The sequence below is a fragment of the Rhipicephalus microplus genome, chromosome 1 (genome assembly GCF_043290135.1).
Source record: "Rhipicephalus microplus isolate Deutch F79 chromosome 1, USDA_Rmic, whole genome shotgun sequence".
Taxonomy (NCBI): Eukaryota; Metazoa; Arthropoda; class Arachnida; order Ixodida; family Ixodidae; genus Rhipicephalus; species Rhipicephalus microplus.
The window spans coordinates 198,633,008-198,646,437 of NC_134700.1; the positions used below are offsets into that span (position 1 = coordinate 198,633,008).

Genomic DNA, 13,430 nt, shown 5'->3' on the forward strand with positions numbered 1-13,430 from the left:
TAGAAAAATCGCTAGACGATTTAGAGTACTTGGTACTATACTATGGGTGAGCTGAAAGCCGTGCCGTCCGCCTCGCATTTGACGAGGCCGCATCGGCAACATTTCAAGAAATATTCATCATTAAAGGGGATCTTCAACGCTTTTTGAGCATGCATTCGTCGTCGGTTCTTCTGCTGCTGTGTAACGCGTCGATATCATTGCGCACATGGCAATGCCAAAATCGATGAAGTTATAATTTTAGTTGACTGGACAAACTACCTCGCTTTCAGACTACGGTGGCACCCATCGGCTATTTTTGTTATAGAAAGTGACGTCATGTCATGTGACACAACGACAAACACCTTTCGCTTCTGATTGTCTCTACGCAAGAAATAGCGTGCAATACTCGTGTGTTAATAGATAAGTTATACGAGTGAATGCTAAAAAAAGCATAAAGCGTTTTTATACTTTCTCAGAAAGAGATCATTCCTGTTTCTAAATGATGTATCTTGAGAAGAACGAACGCAACGCTTACCTTGCGAACGAGGCTATGGTACGCCAGAGTAACGATATAAACGCATGCCGCGTTTTTTGCGAGCCAAAAATGCGACAGGCGGTGGGCGCCGGCGCTGCCGTAGAACGCGTCTTGCATGCGAGCCAAGAAGTGACCCCGCTTAATGCGTATGTGTGCATCTTACACAGTGTGACAATGGTTTATCGCCACCATAGTGTGACCGTGAAAGCGTCTGCCACCCTACGCACGTGGTTCATAGTAACCATGCTAACGACGCCGTCAAAAAAATTGCCCGCAGCTTCCCTCGGGGGAACACTGAGGAGGATGCGGAGCATATAATTGGTTAACGGGGTGTTAAAGTGCGACTTACTTGGGTCGATGGCTAAATTGGTTAACGTGGTTGTGAAATGGGGTGTTAAATTGCGACTTACTTGGGTCGATGGCTAAATTGGTTAACGTGGTTGTAGGAGGGGGTGTTAAATGAGTGAACACGTACACACGTATGCGAAAGGGCGGCGCTGGTCGAAGGGACGTCGATCATTGTGTTTGTGGATTCGTTGGAATTCATTTCACCGCGACCTTGGACGTCGACGCGCCGTACAAACCAACCGACGAGCGGCAACTGAGCGAGCGAGCGCCGACCTTGAGTATATATACAGCACTACGGCGCATGCACTGTCAGCTGTTGAATGTTCTCGAAGCGCGACGCCACATGCGCGTCCACTGGAGAATCAGGAGAATTGTAGATGTCGAACGCGGTGTGTAGAGGAGGAAGGGTGCACAGATGGTGGAGGAGTGAAGCGCGCGCGGTGTGTAGAGGAGGAAGGGATGCACAGATGGTGGAAGAGTGGGCGACGGCGCGACGGCGCATGCGCGCGCGTCAGCTGTCGAATGTTCGAGAAGCGGTGCGGACGGCGCACTACAAGGCGCGAGTATAAGATGCTCCGCATCTAAAAGAGCGGTACACGAATATAAATAGTTATTTGCATTACCACCACCAGCGGTAGCGAGGTATTGCGTGAAGACCACATTGAAGTGCCATTTCCGGAATGTCTTAGTAAGACGCGCGCTCTGACTGGAAGCGGTCTTTGACGTCAGTAGGCGAGTGAAATGCGAAAGAGAACCATTCTCGTCGTTATCTGCTCGAGTTTTAAGCTTTGAGAACTCTTAACTTCACTTTCCTTTCATCAATTTGCATCATTCTTGTTGCATTCGTCTACGTAATCATCGATACAGTGCTAAATAAGGTTGTCCCAAAAGTGTCGCAGCGCCCCTTTAACCGCAGTCCTCAAAGGACACAAGATGTGAATAAAAGCGCGTGTTACGCCTGGGAGTCCTGGCCGAACGTCATTGTTTCTGCAAAGGCAATCTTGGTCAAGGCCAGCGAGCGAGCCCACCTGACGCCATCACGTCAACGACGTCATCCAACCCGGCGGCACAGGTGTGTCTTACGCAACAGACGGTGAGCTCCCTGAACCATCGAGCCCGATAGCAGCCCGATGGTGCAATTGGCGTCAACCAGTCCGGCGAGTCTTACACAATGCGTGGCAACATCACTTGTCCATGGGTGCAACCCAGCGGTGGTTTTTTACTGGAGCATTCTGACACCACGGCCAGTGGCGCTTCTGATTGGACGTCGCTGACATAAGGAATCACCTGGGGCCTGTAAAAAAAGCCAAGCGGTGCGTCACCAGCAGCCGACCGATGCGTCAGAGAGAAGACGACAGCATTAGAGCGTCCGACGGCATCTCGGCTCTTCGAGTCCCTAAGCTGTCGGCCCGAGTGCCGAATATGTAACACCTCTATTTCTATGCTGCACATGAAAATTGCCTTAACTCACCGTCGTCTTGTCCGCTCGTCTATCAGCTCTGCGCAGAAGCAGCCGCGAGCTGAGAAACGCGCTACGGAACAACCTTGGCGGCCCGTGACCTCGGCGCACTGCGCAACAGCGAAGCGGCGGTGCGAGTCGTAACAGTGTTTAGAAAAAATCACAGAATATCCATGGAGTGCATAGTGATGAGTGGGGCGAAGCGTCTGTCCACTCATTCGTTCTTGCTTCTGTCTGTCCGTGCGTCCGTTCGTGCGTCCATCTGTGCGTTCATTCGTGCGTCCGTCCAACAATGCATGCATTCGTCCGTCCGTCCATTCATCCATGCGTAAGTCCGTGCACATGTATATCTGTTCGTCCATCCATCCATCCATCCATTTAGTGAACACTTCAAGTACCACCATCTGGCATCTTTTCATCATATGTTCAGCTATAGAAGTACCGTTATCCAGCGGACATTTCAAGGACTAAACAAGGGGTGGCACTCGCGCACTTTATTACGGCCTGCGCTCTATGCGGCGCTTCGTATCTACTTCCGATCTTTCATCACCTCTGGTTCATGGCCATCTACTAGTTACTATATTCATGGCACTGCGGCCCAACCCTCGCTAAACATGTTCAGAAAAATATGTTGTCCCAGACTTCAATACAATTTCAACAGAACAACTTCCTCTTAGACATACAGTAATAATGATGACAAAACAGATTTCATTTACATGAACATAGTTATGAGATGACGTGAACATAAGATGTACATTCCATGGTACACACATACACAGCTTCCTAACACCATGGAGGTTACACCCAGCGAGTATAACTTGGCAACCCTTTCTGGTCAGATAGTGCTCAAAGTGCATCCTTCTGATACTAGTCTTTTTTTAATAAGCATCAAATTCAAACCAAGTTTTATTAGACATTATGTCCCCAATACTCGTTTCCATTAGCTATTTTATGAGAAACAACAATCTTTTTATATATGATTAACGTGCGTGGGTTTAAGGGTGCACATGCCGCTTCTCTAGCCCGGCCGTGGAAGTGACTACCTATTACTACTACTACTGCTACTACTACTACTACTACCACTAATACTACTACTGCTACATACATCAGGGACACATGACCCACGGCATATGAGCTTCGCCCCCAAAAAGTGATTAACGATTTAGAGTGATTGGTGTGTTTAGAAAAAAATGTTCAACGATTTCGAGTACTTGGTGCTCAACTATGGGAGAGCAGTGAACCGTCCCTAAATAAGAAAAATTCTAAGCCACGTTATATGAAGACAGATTACTGGTCGATAAAAGCTGCTCGAGTCGAGACACTGATTTTGATATCAGGAGAGAGACTAGTGATCCTGGCACAAGTTGCATACTCTCATGTGCACTGTCGCGCCACATCACTTCTGAATATCACGCGAATAGAATCAACGAATCATAACCCAATGGGACAGAATCAACGAACTTTTGTGTTCGTAAGTGATTTGGTTTCCCGGTGGCTGACCGGCATGGATAGTGTTACACTTTGGATGGGTGGCATTTTCTCTTACAAACAAGTTTACGACGTTTCCACTTCTTCTCTCTCTTTGCTAGTGTTGTACGGTGGGTACTACGTGGAGAGTAAGGTCTATGTAGAAATACCTGTGGCTGCACGTTTTTGTTATGCTATGCAGGTTTCTCCAATAAAAATAATGATATACTAAAGTATCTTGATAAAAAAAAGTGAAACTAATAAATATAACACCGCAGTAGGAGGTTTTACTTCGCGCCCGTATTCCCGCTAGCTGTAAAGTACATGCCCTATGTGTATTCTGTCTGGCGGATTTCTGCCCTCGTCGTAATTGTTCCGTCTAGCACTGCATTTCCGGCGAACAACGACTTTAATGTCTTGCAGACAAGTTTGAAATCTCGATCTGTGGATTAGTGTCTCGCGCCTTGTCATTTTCTTGTGCGAAACGTCAAAGCTGGTCATTGCAAACAATAAGGCGAAACTTTTCGAACCTCCGTAAATGAAAGGAGTCAATGACCATGATTATATTTCTTCAGCTTATTTGTTCTTTCGCGATAAACTCGTACAGCGCTTGCGACCAAAGACCAAAGTTTGCCCGTTTTTTTACGCTGCAATAGATGTTACAATTCCTGTTATAGCCTACGAGTTCGCTGGACAAAAATAATTTCCCGCTATATATAAGAGAAGTTGATTTGTCGCAATTTCGCACTGAGGTCCGTCATCGCGTAATAAAACCGGGGTATTCCGGATACAAAATGACTAATAAAATGGTGTACGCTCTAATGATAGTTCTTCCTATGTTTAATGAAGGTCCGTATTAGAAAATACTATTTTCGGTGTAGTTCGTAGCAATAACGTATAGGAATTTAAGCTGGAGCCAATTATGCGATGACGGGAGAGTTTAGTCAGAAACTGCTTTACTCAATGTCCACATAAGAAGCTGAACTGGCGAGGTATTTTTTTATGTCGTTTTACATCGTCCTTGTCATTCTATGTTGCACCTGACGCAAGCAAGCGAACCTAAATCGAGGAAGGGGATTGGGGGAAATGTCGAACAGCTGGTCAAACAAGCTATGACTACGTCATTAAACAATCTTATTGATCCCATAAGCACCACTTTTTTCTTCCCGACAACGTCCGCTGATACCGTGGTCTTGTGACGGAGGAGAAGTTGACAGGGTTAGGATTGGCAGCAGTTTTCATGCTAGCTTTACGACTTGAGCATGGAAGTACCGGGGACAAGCAAACAAACAAGCAACCGAAGCAATAGACAAAGTACAAAACGATGTTTCACGATGATGACAAACCATCGGCAGATCACGCCCGGAATGTTTTTGCGAGTCGTAAAAGTAGGGGTTAAAAACATACATTGGAGTCGAGGACAGCGTTACAATATCCCGCGAATGCCCGCGATGTGCTGTTGTGAAACGTCAGCGCATGGTCGTCAGCAGTGGCGGACCGTAGCGCCAACTTTGTGCAGCGGTGACAAACGGCAGGCGGGTCGGATTACCCAATAGGAAGCGGCGAGTTGTCCGTAGCTGATCCAGTACAGCACGGTGACCATTGAGTGGAGGGATCACGGCTTGGATCGCTGTACTGCGTACGACCTTCTTTTTCCCTCACCATATTGCACGGAACTATCGTAACGGTTGTACAACGTGTGACTCGATCCGGGGGAATATCCCCCCCCCCCCTTAAACTTTATTGTGGGCTGCAAACTGCAGCGATACGGAGGTACTTCCTCGCAAAGCTACGGGTATGAGAATAACACCAAGGTGGGTGGAGGGAAAATGGAGGGGGTACGCTTGGGTGTGTCAGCGCCTGCGCGAGGGATAAAAAAAGAAAGAGAAAGAGATAACAAGCATGCAAAACGAGAATGTGACACCGCGCCAACAACCTCGTCGGGCCGCCCGAACACCTGCGGCGTGAAGTTGTGCTCGTCCCCGTCGGGGAGGCTTCTTATCTCGAAACTTGGTTCCGTTTTTTTTTTTTTTTTCGTCGCGAAAATAAGCCTCGACTGTATAGCGACGGCTTTTACATCTTCCCGGCGGATGTCAACACAATAATAACCGTAAAAGAGAGAAAATCTTCCCCGCTCGTAAAGACTCCGTAATGACTGGTGATGGCCAGTTATATAGTGCGTTAAAAAGTTTTACAAAGTTTTACAAAACAGACTCGACCGTTAGCTGTACGCAACTTCCTATCACTCCCTCTCCCCTCTCCTCTTTCATTACTTCTTGAATTTTGTTGTGATTCCGGAATGGCTTGTTTTCGTTATGTAGCTTATCCCGTAGCGTTGTTGCTCAGTTGGTTAAATCGAAAAGGAGCATGTACTATATGAGCCATAAAACGCTGGGTGCAGACTAAACGATGTATCCTAAAGATTGGCATCTGGAGTCGTAAATCGTGATTCACATACTGCCCGGAGTGAGAAGGAGATCCGTGAAACATGGCTGACACGCGTATTGCCTCATGGTTGGCTTCGGAAAATTGCGTGCTACTACGAGGCTCTTTAGCGTTCTGATTGTTCCATCCTTTTCTTTATGTTCGCTATGACGATTGGCCCCCACTTTCGCTTAAGCAACGACGTGTGCCAACTGCGTTACAAAATACAATGAAGTGATTGGAGCGAGCAATGATGACTCAACCATTGTTAAGACTGTTGACGTAAACGAAGCGTCGCAGTGATTTGTTAATGCGATTGTTGATTCGCTAAGCCTCCTAATATAATATTTTCGAATCGCACGAATTGTGTCACTTCTCGTTGGCTCCGCGGCTGTGCTCGTAGACCGTCATTTCAATACGCCAGCCATGTCGCGGTTGTGTATTGCATGAGACCAAGTCAAGCGATTATGAAAGTGAACGTCCGATATGTCGCAGCCGAAAGTACCCGGCGCGTACACTAAGGTACCGTAATTTTCTGTGTGGATGGAAATAATATCGCCGGTATAGTTTTTTAACGTACTTAACAATAATATAAATCACAACAACAAAATTGCCCAGAGCAATCCTGCTACGGTGTCATCCTGTTACAACATGTTAACTTTATGCTCTTTTTGACGGCTGTGATATCGAGGAGATATTACAAAACACATCTTCAGCGGCTGCCCGCGCAACCACGTGCAGACACGATCGCTTGCGACTGCTCCATAGCTCGCCTTTACTCAACACAGGAGGCAGCAGCAGCCATTCGAAAAATCGTTCAAAAGTCGTGGCGGACGAAGGCAATGAAGGTGCAGTTCAACATTTTTCAAACGATAAACTTTAACAGGCGGTTACACACTGATAGTGGTATCGTATACTGTCGCAGTCTGACACTCTACGACGTTGTTTGTGTGCGTTCTCTCCCTCATTTCCTCTCTCTCTCTCTTTCTTTGCACCTCTGTAGGCCTAACCACCCACATGCGTTACAAAGTGCCTGAACGTGGCCTGCCCTCTCCCTATGCTCGCCCTCTCCCTCCATAGGAGCGCGACGCGACGCCGAGCCTACACGCCACGCGCTCAGGTGCTGTAACGCGTACGGGTGAATGGGGCTTCACTTCCAAACTCCCTTATCCTTTTACACTCTTAGGGTAACGTACCGTCCTTTGTGAACTGCCTACAGCCGCGGCCACGTCTGTGTAGAGCACGCGAGAAGCCGGTTTTCGCTCTGAAGGTAGAAACCCTGAGGGAGTTTCGGGCTCCGAATCGGTGTAACAGGAGCATGCGCGACCTAGTTGTCAGGCTTAGCACGTCTGAGCCTGATACTGCCTCAAGGTTTCGCCCTGCAGAGTGAAAACTAGGTGCTCGCGCAGACGTGGCCGCGACTGTACTCCGATAGCCTCTCATCTCTCTCCTACTCCTGCTGTTCCTTGCTTAAGAAGAGACGTATGCATCATTATACTGCCATTCCATTTTAGCTATAAAAAGAGCAGTTTCACACTCCGCACTCGCGTCATTCGTGCATGACAGCACCACAAACTGAAGTGTTGTTCTCGCACAGGTACGACCATGAACGTACCATGGAAGTCTGCTTGTCTTCCACTTTCGTTCTCACATTTCCGTTACACACCAATTGAACTGTATTTTGGATTGGATAAACTTTTCTTCAGTCTTCCAAAACGCAGAACATTGTACCGCGGGCCGCTATCACGTCGGAGCCGAGAGTACCGGCTTCTCAGCCGCTTCGAGGGCGTGGTGCGAAGCTCAGAGTTCTTTTGCCAAGAAATGGCTGCTGATTGCCACCTCTCATCATTGGCTATGTTAGCTACATAAACGAGTTTGATAGACTACCAGAGAATGCAATACAGTGAGACTACTTCCACACAATGTGGGCAAAGATTGCTCGAACGTGGTTCATAGTAAATGAAGTCCAGCTAGGATGCCTTCGAGCTAGGGTATGTCTTGGTTTTCTATAACCTTAATCAAAGTGCTCGGGGCCTAGTTAGACTTTTGTGCGGGGGAGAGGAAATCCCCCTATAGAGTGATAATGTTGCTGAAACGCAAATTCTGAACATGTGGCGAAGGAAAAAAATTTGGTCACTTACTACGATGCTCGAATCTGTGGTAGAGTCTTCATCCTCTGGATTTGGAGATGCTTCCAGTCGCGCCAAGCCGCAGGACCAGAAGATTACCTGTTCAATCAAAAAGCTAAATTAGTCCATTTATGCATGAATCAATGGGCTAATCACTCACTCACTCACTCACTCACTCACTCAATCAATCAATCAATCAATCAATAAATCAATCAATCAATCAATAACGAATTTGATTGTGCACACGTACCGCGCATGTACTAGCGCACGAACAAAAAATGCTTCCGATGACTCTTTTGACAAGCCACGTACAAGGCCTGAACAAAACTTTATCGAACTGCTTCGACCTCAATCTCCAATTCACCTTATTTCCTTTTTTTTATTGTGAAACCAATGAAACATATATACGGGATGGCGAACAGCAGCCCTAAGACAAATAAACCTTCTGCATAGAGTAACACCGGAAAATATATACTAAGCGACAAAAGGAAGACGGGGATTACATCTTCATCGATGTTCACGGTACGAAAGTCTGCCATAATCCCGAAAGCACAGCTATAGACGCGTATAGAAGGAGATTATAACGGCTCGACGGATGTTTCGTTGTCGTTAAATAGTAGCAGGAAATACACGTCATACTGCGCTCCAGAAGCCGCGTACTGGAAGAACTGTGGGCATGAAGAATATATCGACGAGTACAGACGTGCGCGCTTAGAACAAAGCGTATGCGGCAGTGTGTTAATTCCCGTACCTCTCGCGCAAATCCATAACGGTGGCTCTGCCGTTTTTACCGTATAGGTCCCCATCCTTCGTCGCTCTGCGTATTTTTCTTTTGCGTTTTATTTACCGCTATTTTTTTTTCTCTGGCCGGCGTGTTGCCGCGGTAATAAAAGGTAAGATCTGAGTGTTACTTATTCTTGTCTTATTTTTCCTTTTTTCTTTGTTCTAAGCGGTTCAAAAAGAACAGTTTATGAGAGAGTTCACTTTTACGGCGTGAGGAAGGGAGCGTGTAATGTGCCTTGTACATAATCGTCGGATCAGACATTAAAAGATAATAATTTAAAATGAAAAGAAACCATTCCTGACAAAGAAAAGATCTAAATTCGGCGAGAATACATGTCGACGAAGCAAGTGAGTGCCGTTAATACCCCGTTAATTGTTTTTTTTTTTTTCAATTTTTCACTACAGTGCGTTTCCGCGCTTCTTGGGATGCCTCATAAAAATAAAAAAAAATTAACTTTTACGATAAAGTAATGGTGAACAGTTTTGAACTTGTGATAATACCAGAAGCGAGATTAAGGTACATACAACGAGCTTTGTTTCGTTTGTTTGGTTGTTTTTGTGTTGTTGGTTTTTATGTAAACGTAATCAACGTGCGCGCGTTCCAACTGTGAAACGTTGTACATAAGCTTTCATCAAACAAGAATTTTTTTTGTTTTTTTTAATGTGGACACGTGCGTATAGTGGTCCTTTTTTCCACCGCCGGTGTGCGACTCAGAGAGTATTGTTTTTTATGTATTTTTTCAGAGAACTTCTTGCTAGTAACGTATACTCTTTGAAATTTACCATGCGCTCGTCACAGCGTGCAGCGGTGTTTCTTCCCACGCTTATGAAGCTCTTCGCAACTCTACAATTCCTACGTGAGCCGTTGTGATTAACTAGAACACGACCATCGTGATGCCACTGTCTGTTTCGCAAAATGACGAACGCTGTGTCAGTTTGTTTTCAGAGAAACGCGCGTTGAATTAAAGCCTGTTGAAGTTTGGAAGCATCATAGACGCCCAAACAAACCGAAGCGCACGGTATTAATTTTCCACGCAGATTCGTTTACTTTAGGTGGTGCGTATAGGCTGTTATAACTCGGTAGAGAGACGAGCTGCTGTCGTGCAAATTATAGTCACTCGGCATCCCTGTTCTGTTTTTATTGTTTGTGTGTGTGTGTGTGTGTGTGTGTGTGTGTGTTTGTTCATGTGCATCAACGCATTCATCGCACAGATTGAATGCGCACCACAGGTAAACCTTTAGACACGCACCAACAGACCCATTAGCGTCGTTTCAGAGTATAGCAGTGAACGAAAGAAATTAGTGAATAAATATTGTGTTGAGAGTGGATTCGAAATGAAATGACAAGCTGGTAGCGGACGGGTGTACAAACTCAGACACCATGCTCGTTTGAAAGATTGGGTTGTAACACGAGCTCTGTGGATGAGAAAACAGTGGACTCTTTTCTCTTTCGAAAACTAATAAACGCGAAAAAAGACGTGGATGCAATATATAGCGCCTAAATATGAAAACGATGATGATTTTATGGGCGCAGTGCTTGGAAAGGAGCATTGAAAAGGGCATAAAAATGTAGGAGGCACCACAGTAAATCCGCCTGGGAAAAGACGCAGCCAGTGACGCCCGACGCAATCATTATTTCGTCATAATTCTGCTCTGGATCACTCTGTCATTTATTTAGCATTTAAGAGATTTCACTTCTGTAGAAGTTTTTTCACTTTATTTTTTTACTTTTTTATAAGATCACACGAGTACAGCACCTACGCTGTGACTCAGAGACGTCCGCCACTACGCAGAGAGACGCGTACTTCATGAAAGTTGGCTGCCTTTCCTAAATTTTCCCTAACTTTATTCTTTGTTTCTCCCTATATTCCCTTTCGGGAATCTCATCTTGCGGGACATCCTCTACACTAAGCCTCGCAAAGATTAAGGTAAAGAATGTGGTTGGTACGCGCCGTGTGTCGCTATATCTTTGTGTTTTCGCAAGTAACGACGTCAATGTCATGATGAGAAATTCGGGTTACTTTTTTTTTTTTGGCGGGAGGGATGAATATTACAAACTAGTAGTGCCAAACTCCCGTCTTGTGACGCATCGTAGCTCCGTTTTCTAGACTTAGTAAACATAGAATTATACGTGGGCAAGGTTTTATCTCCATTAAGGAAAGAAGAGGTTGGTGGGGAGCATTGCACAATGAGATCGAAGCCTACTCTGCCGTATACTTCGATGACAGGGTCAAGACGTCAGAACGTGTGGGATAGCTTAGGTACTTCCTGTTAAGCTATACTCTTCTAACCTCACCTGTGAGCCAACTATAAGTGCACCGAATAAGCAAGAACTACGAGACACCAAGCCCCGAAGTCTCGGCTAATCTCATTTCTTGTGTGACTTAGACGCAAAACGTGTCGTGCTGCACCGACAATGCTGACTACACGGGACGTTCGCCTACAAGGGCTGCTTGCAACAACGTTAGGCTGCAGGAACTAATGCTGCCTCCAAATTTTTACATATTTCATGTTTATTTCAATTCTGTACGATGTAGCTTATCCAGATGCGTGAACGACAAGATTAGGCGTGTAACCAGGGTTTTTTTTTTCTTTTTTTGCAGCGTAAGGGGAAGGGGGCAGGGTGTTTGAGAACCCTTTATGTTGGCTCGTGTATGTGTTCGTATGTGCGCATGTATGCATACACATGCACAACTAAAAAAATGTCGAGGGAAGAGGCTGAACTCCCTAGCTTCCCCCCCCCCCCCAAAAAAAAACACCCTGTGGTTATGCCAGTGGACAAGATAAACCCGTACAGCCCACCAGCGGTGCACATGGTCTAGTGGCTAAGGTACTCGGCTGCTGACCCGCAGGTCGCGGAATTGAATCCCGGCTGCGGCGGCTGCATTTCCTATAGAGGCAGAAATGTTGTAGGCCCGTGTGCTCAGCTTTGGGTGCACGTTAAAGAACCCTAGGTGGTCAAAATTTCCGGAGCTCTCCACTACGGCATCTCTCATAATCATGTGGTGGTTTTGGGACATTAAACCCCACATATCAATCAAGATAAACCAGTGCACTTTCAGTAAAACTTGTTGTTGGGCTAGTTATTGCATCTTATAAGAAAATTAGACGACTGTTTACATTGCGACTAGATAATATGGAACTGATTGCCAGAGATGAAAGCAGAAATCCAGCCCAACCAATGAGCCACGATGAAATGTCGAAGTGTCCAAAAGCAAAACACCAGAGCGCGATAAGAATATATTATTATGCGAAACTCAAGGTCGTCACGTCTGCGGTTGTCGAAAGCTAGCTGAAAATTACGTCGGTTCATATTTCCCGCAGCCTGTACTTGTGTTGCATGAAAAGAGTGGATTTCCACATCGACTGAGTCAACATTGACAAAAAGGAGCATTTTAACCAGTCGAAACTAGACGCGGGAGAAATGTACAGGTCGAGACGGGACAGAAAAAGCAACAACGATTCCTAGGCGTGCCACTGGCCTAGCCAGGGTGGGAAGGGTCTCAAATATTTCTCCCTCACAATTTGTCCATTTTGCATGTTTTTGCATACATGCACTCATACGAGCGCATGCACAAACATACAAAAGAATGGCTGCATCCCGTTCCTCTCTGGAATGACGTCATGGCTGCGCCACGGAGGCGTACTTATGTATTCGAGTAGGAAGATTAATACTGCACTCACAGTCCACACGGATGCTTCGTGAGGTACTTTTCAAACTCCCGCGTTCGGTGGCAACTGTAGTATGGTGCAAAACAAGGCGCAGCGCTATTTATTTCGATGTTAACTCGTTAGGAAAAAAGCGGTTCCACCTTGCGGAAGAAGGAAACAGCTGCCGACCCGTACATGCTAATAGTGCCGCACACCTGCGTATAAAGAAACCGCTTTAATAGGTATACCTGCGCGCGCGAGTTGTATAGTCTAGATCAGTCCACAGGTGCTATCTTTCCGTTTCTGTGCGACCCGCAACGTATGGTGCCCTAGCAGATCTAAATTAGCGCAACATTCTCCACGCATCCGCCTCCGTCGGAAAACCTACAACGCGCGTTTCGCCGTCTGCTAGTCTGTCTGTCTGTCCGTCCGTGCGTCCGTCCGTGCGTCCATCTAGAGAACACTCAAAGTACCGCCATCTCGCATACCCTGTGGCAAGAGACGAGCCCCGCTAGTTTCGTGCACGCTTCGCGACGCGTGACGACGATCCAGCACGTCGCTTCTCTGTGCTCTGTGGAGGTCGTTGCAATGCACTGACCTGCAGCGTCTTATATATTCTTGTGTATTGCAATGCGGCGCCGGTATCGGCTTTTGT

The 13,430-nt window shown here is 46.2% G+C and overlaps 1 protein-coding gene across 1 annotated transcript in view; it reads right to left on the minus strand.

Annotated features, from left to right (window-relative positions):
• The window catches only part of nolo (ADAMTS-like no long nerve cord), a 285,907-nt gene that overhangs the window by 71,887 nt on the left and 200,590 nt on the right, over window positions 1-13,430 (minus strand). The window contains exon 2 of the mRNA XM_075889771.1: window positions 8,354-8,440. Coding sequence (XP_075745886.1) covers window positions 8,354-8,440 — 87 coding nt within the window. The remainder of the gene's footprint in view (window positions 1-8,353; window positions 8,441-13,430) is intronic.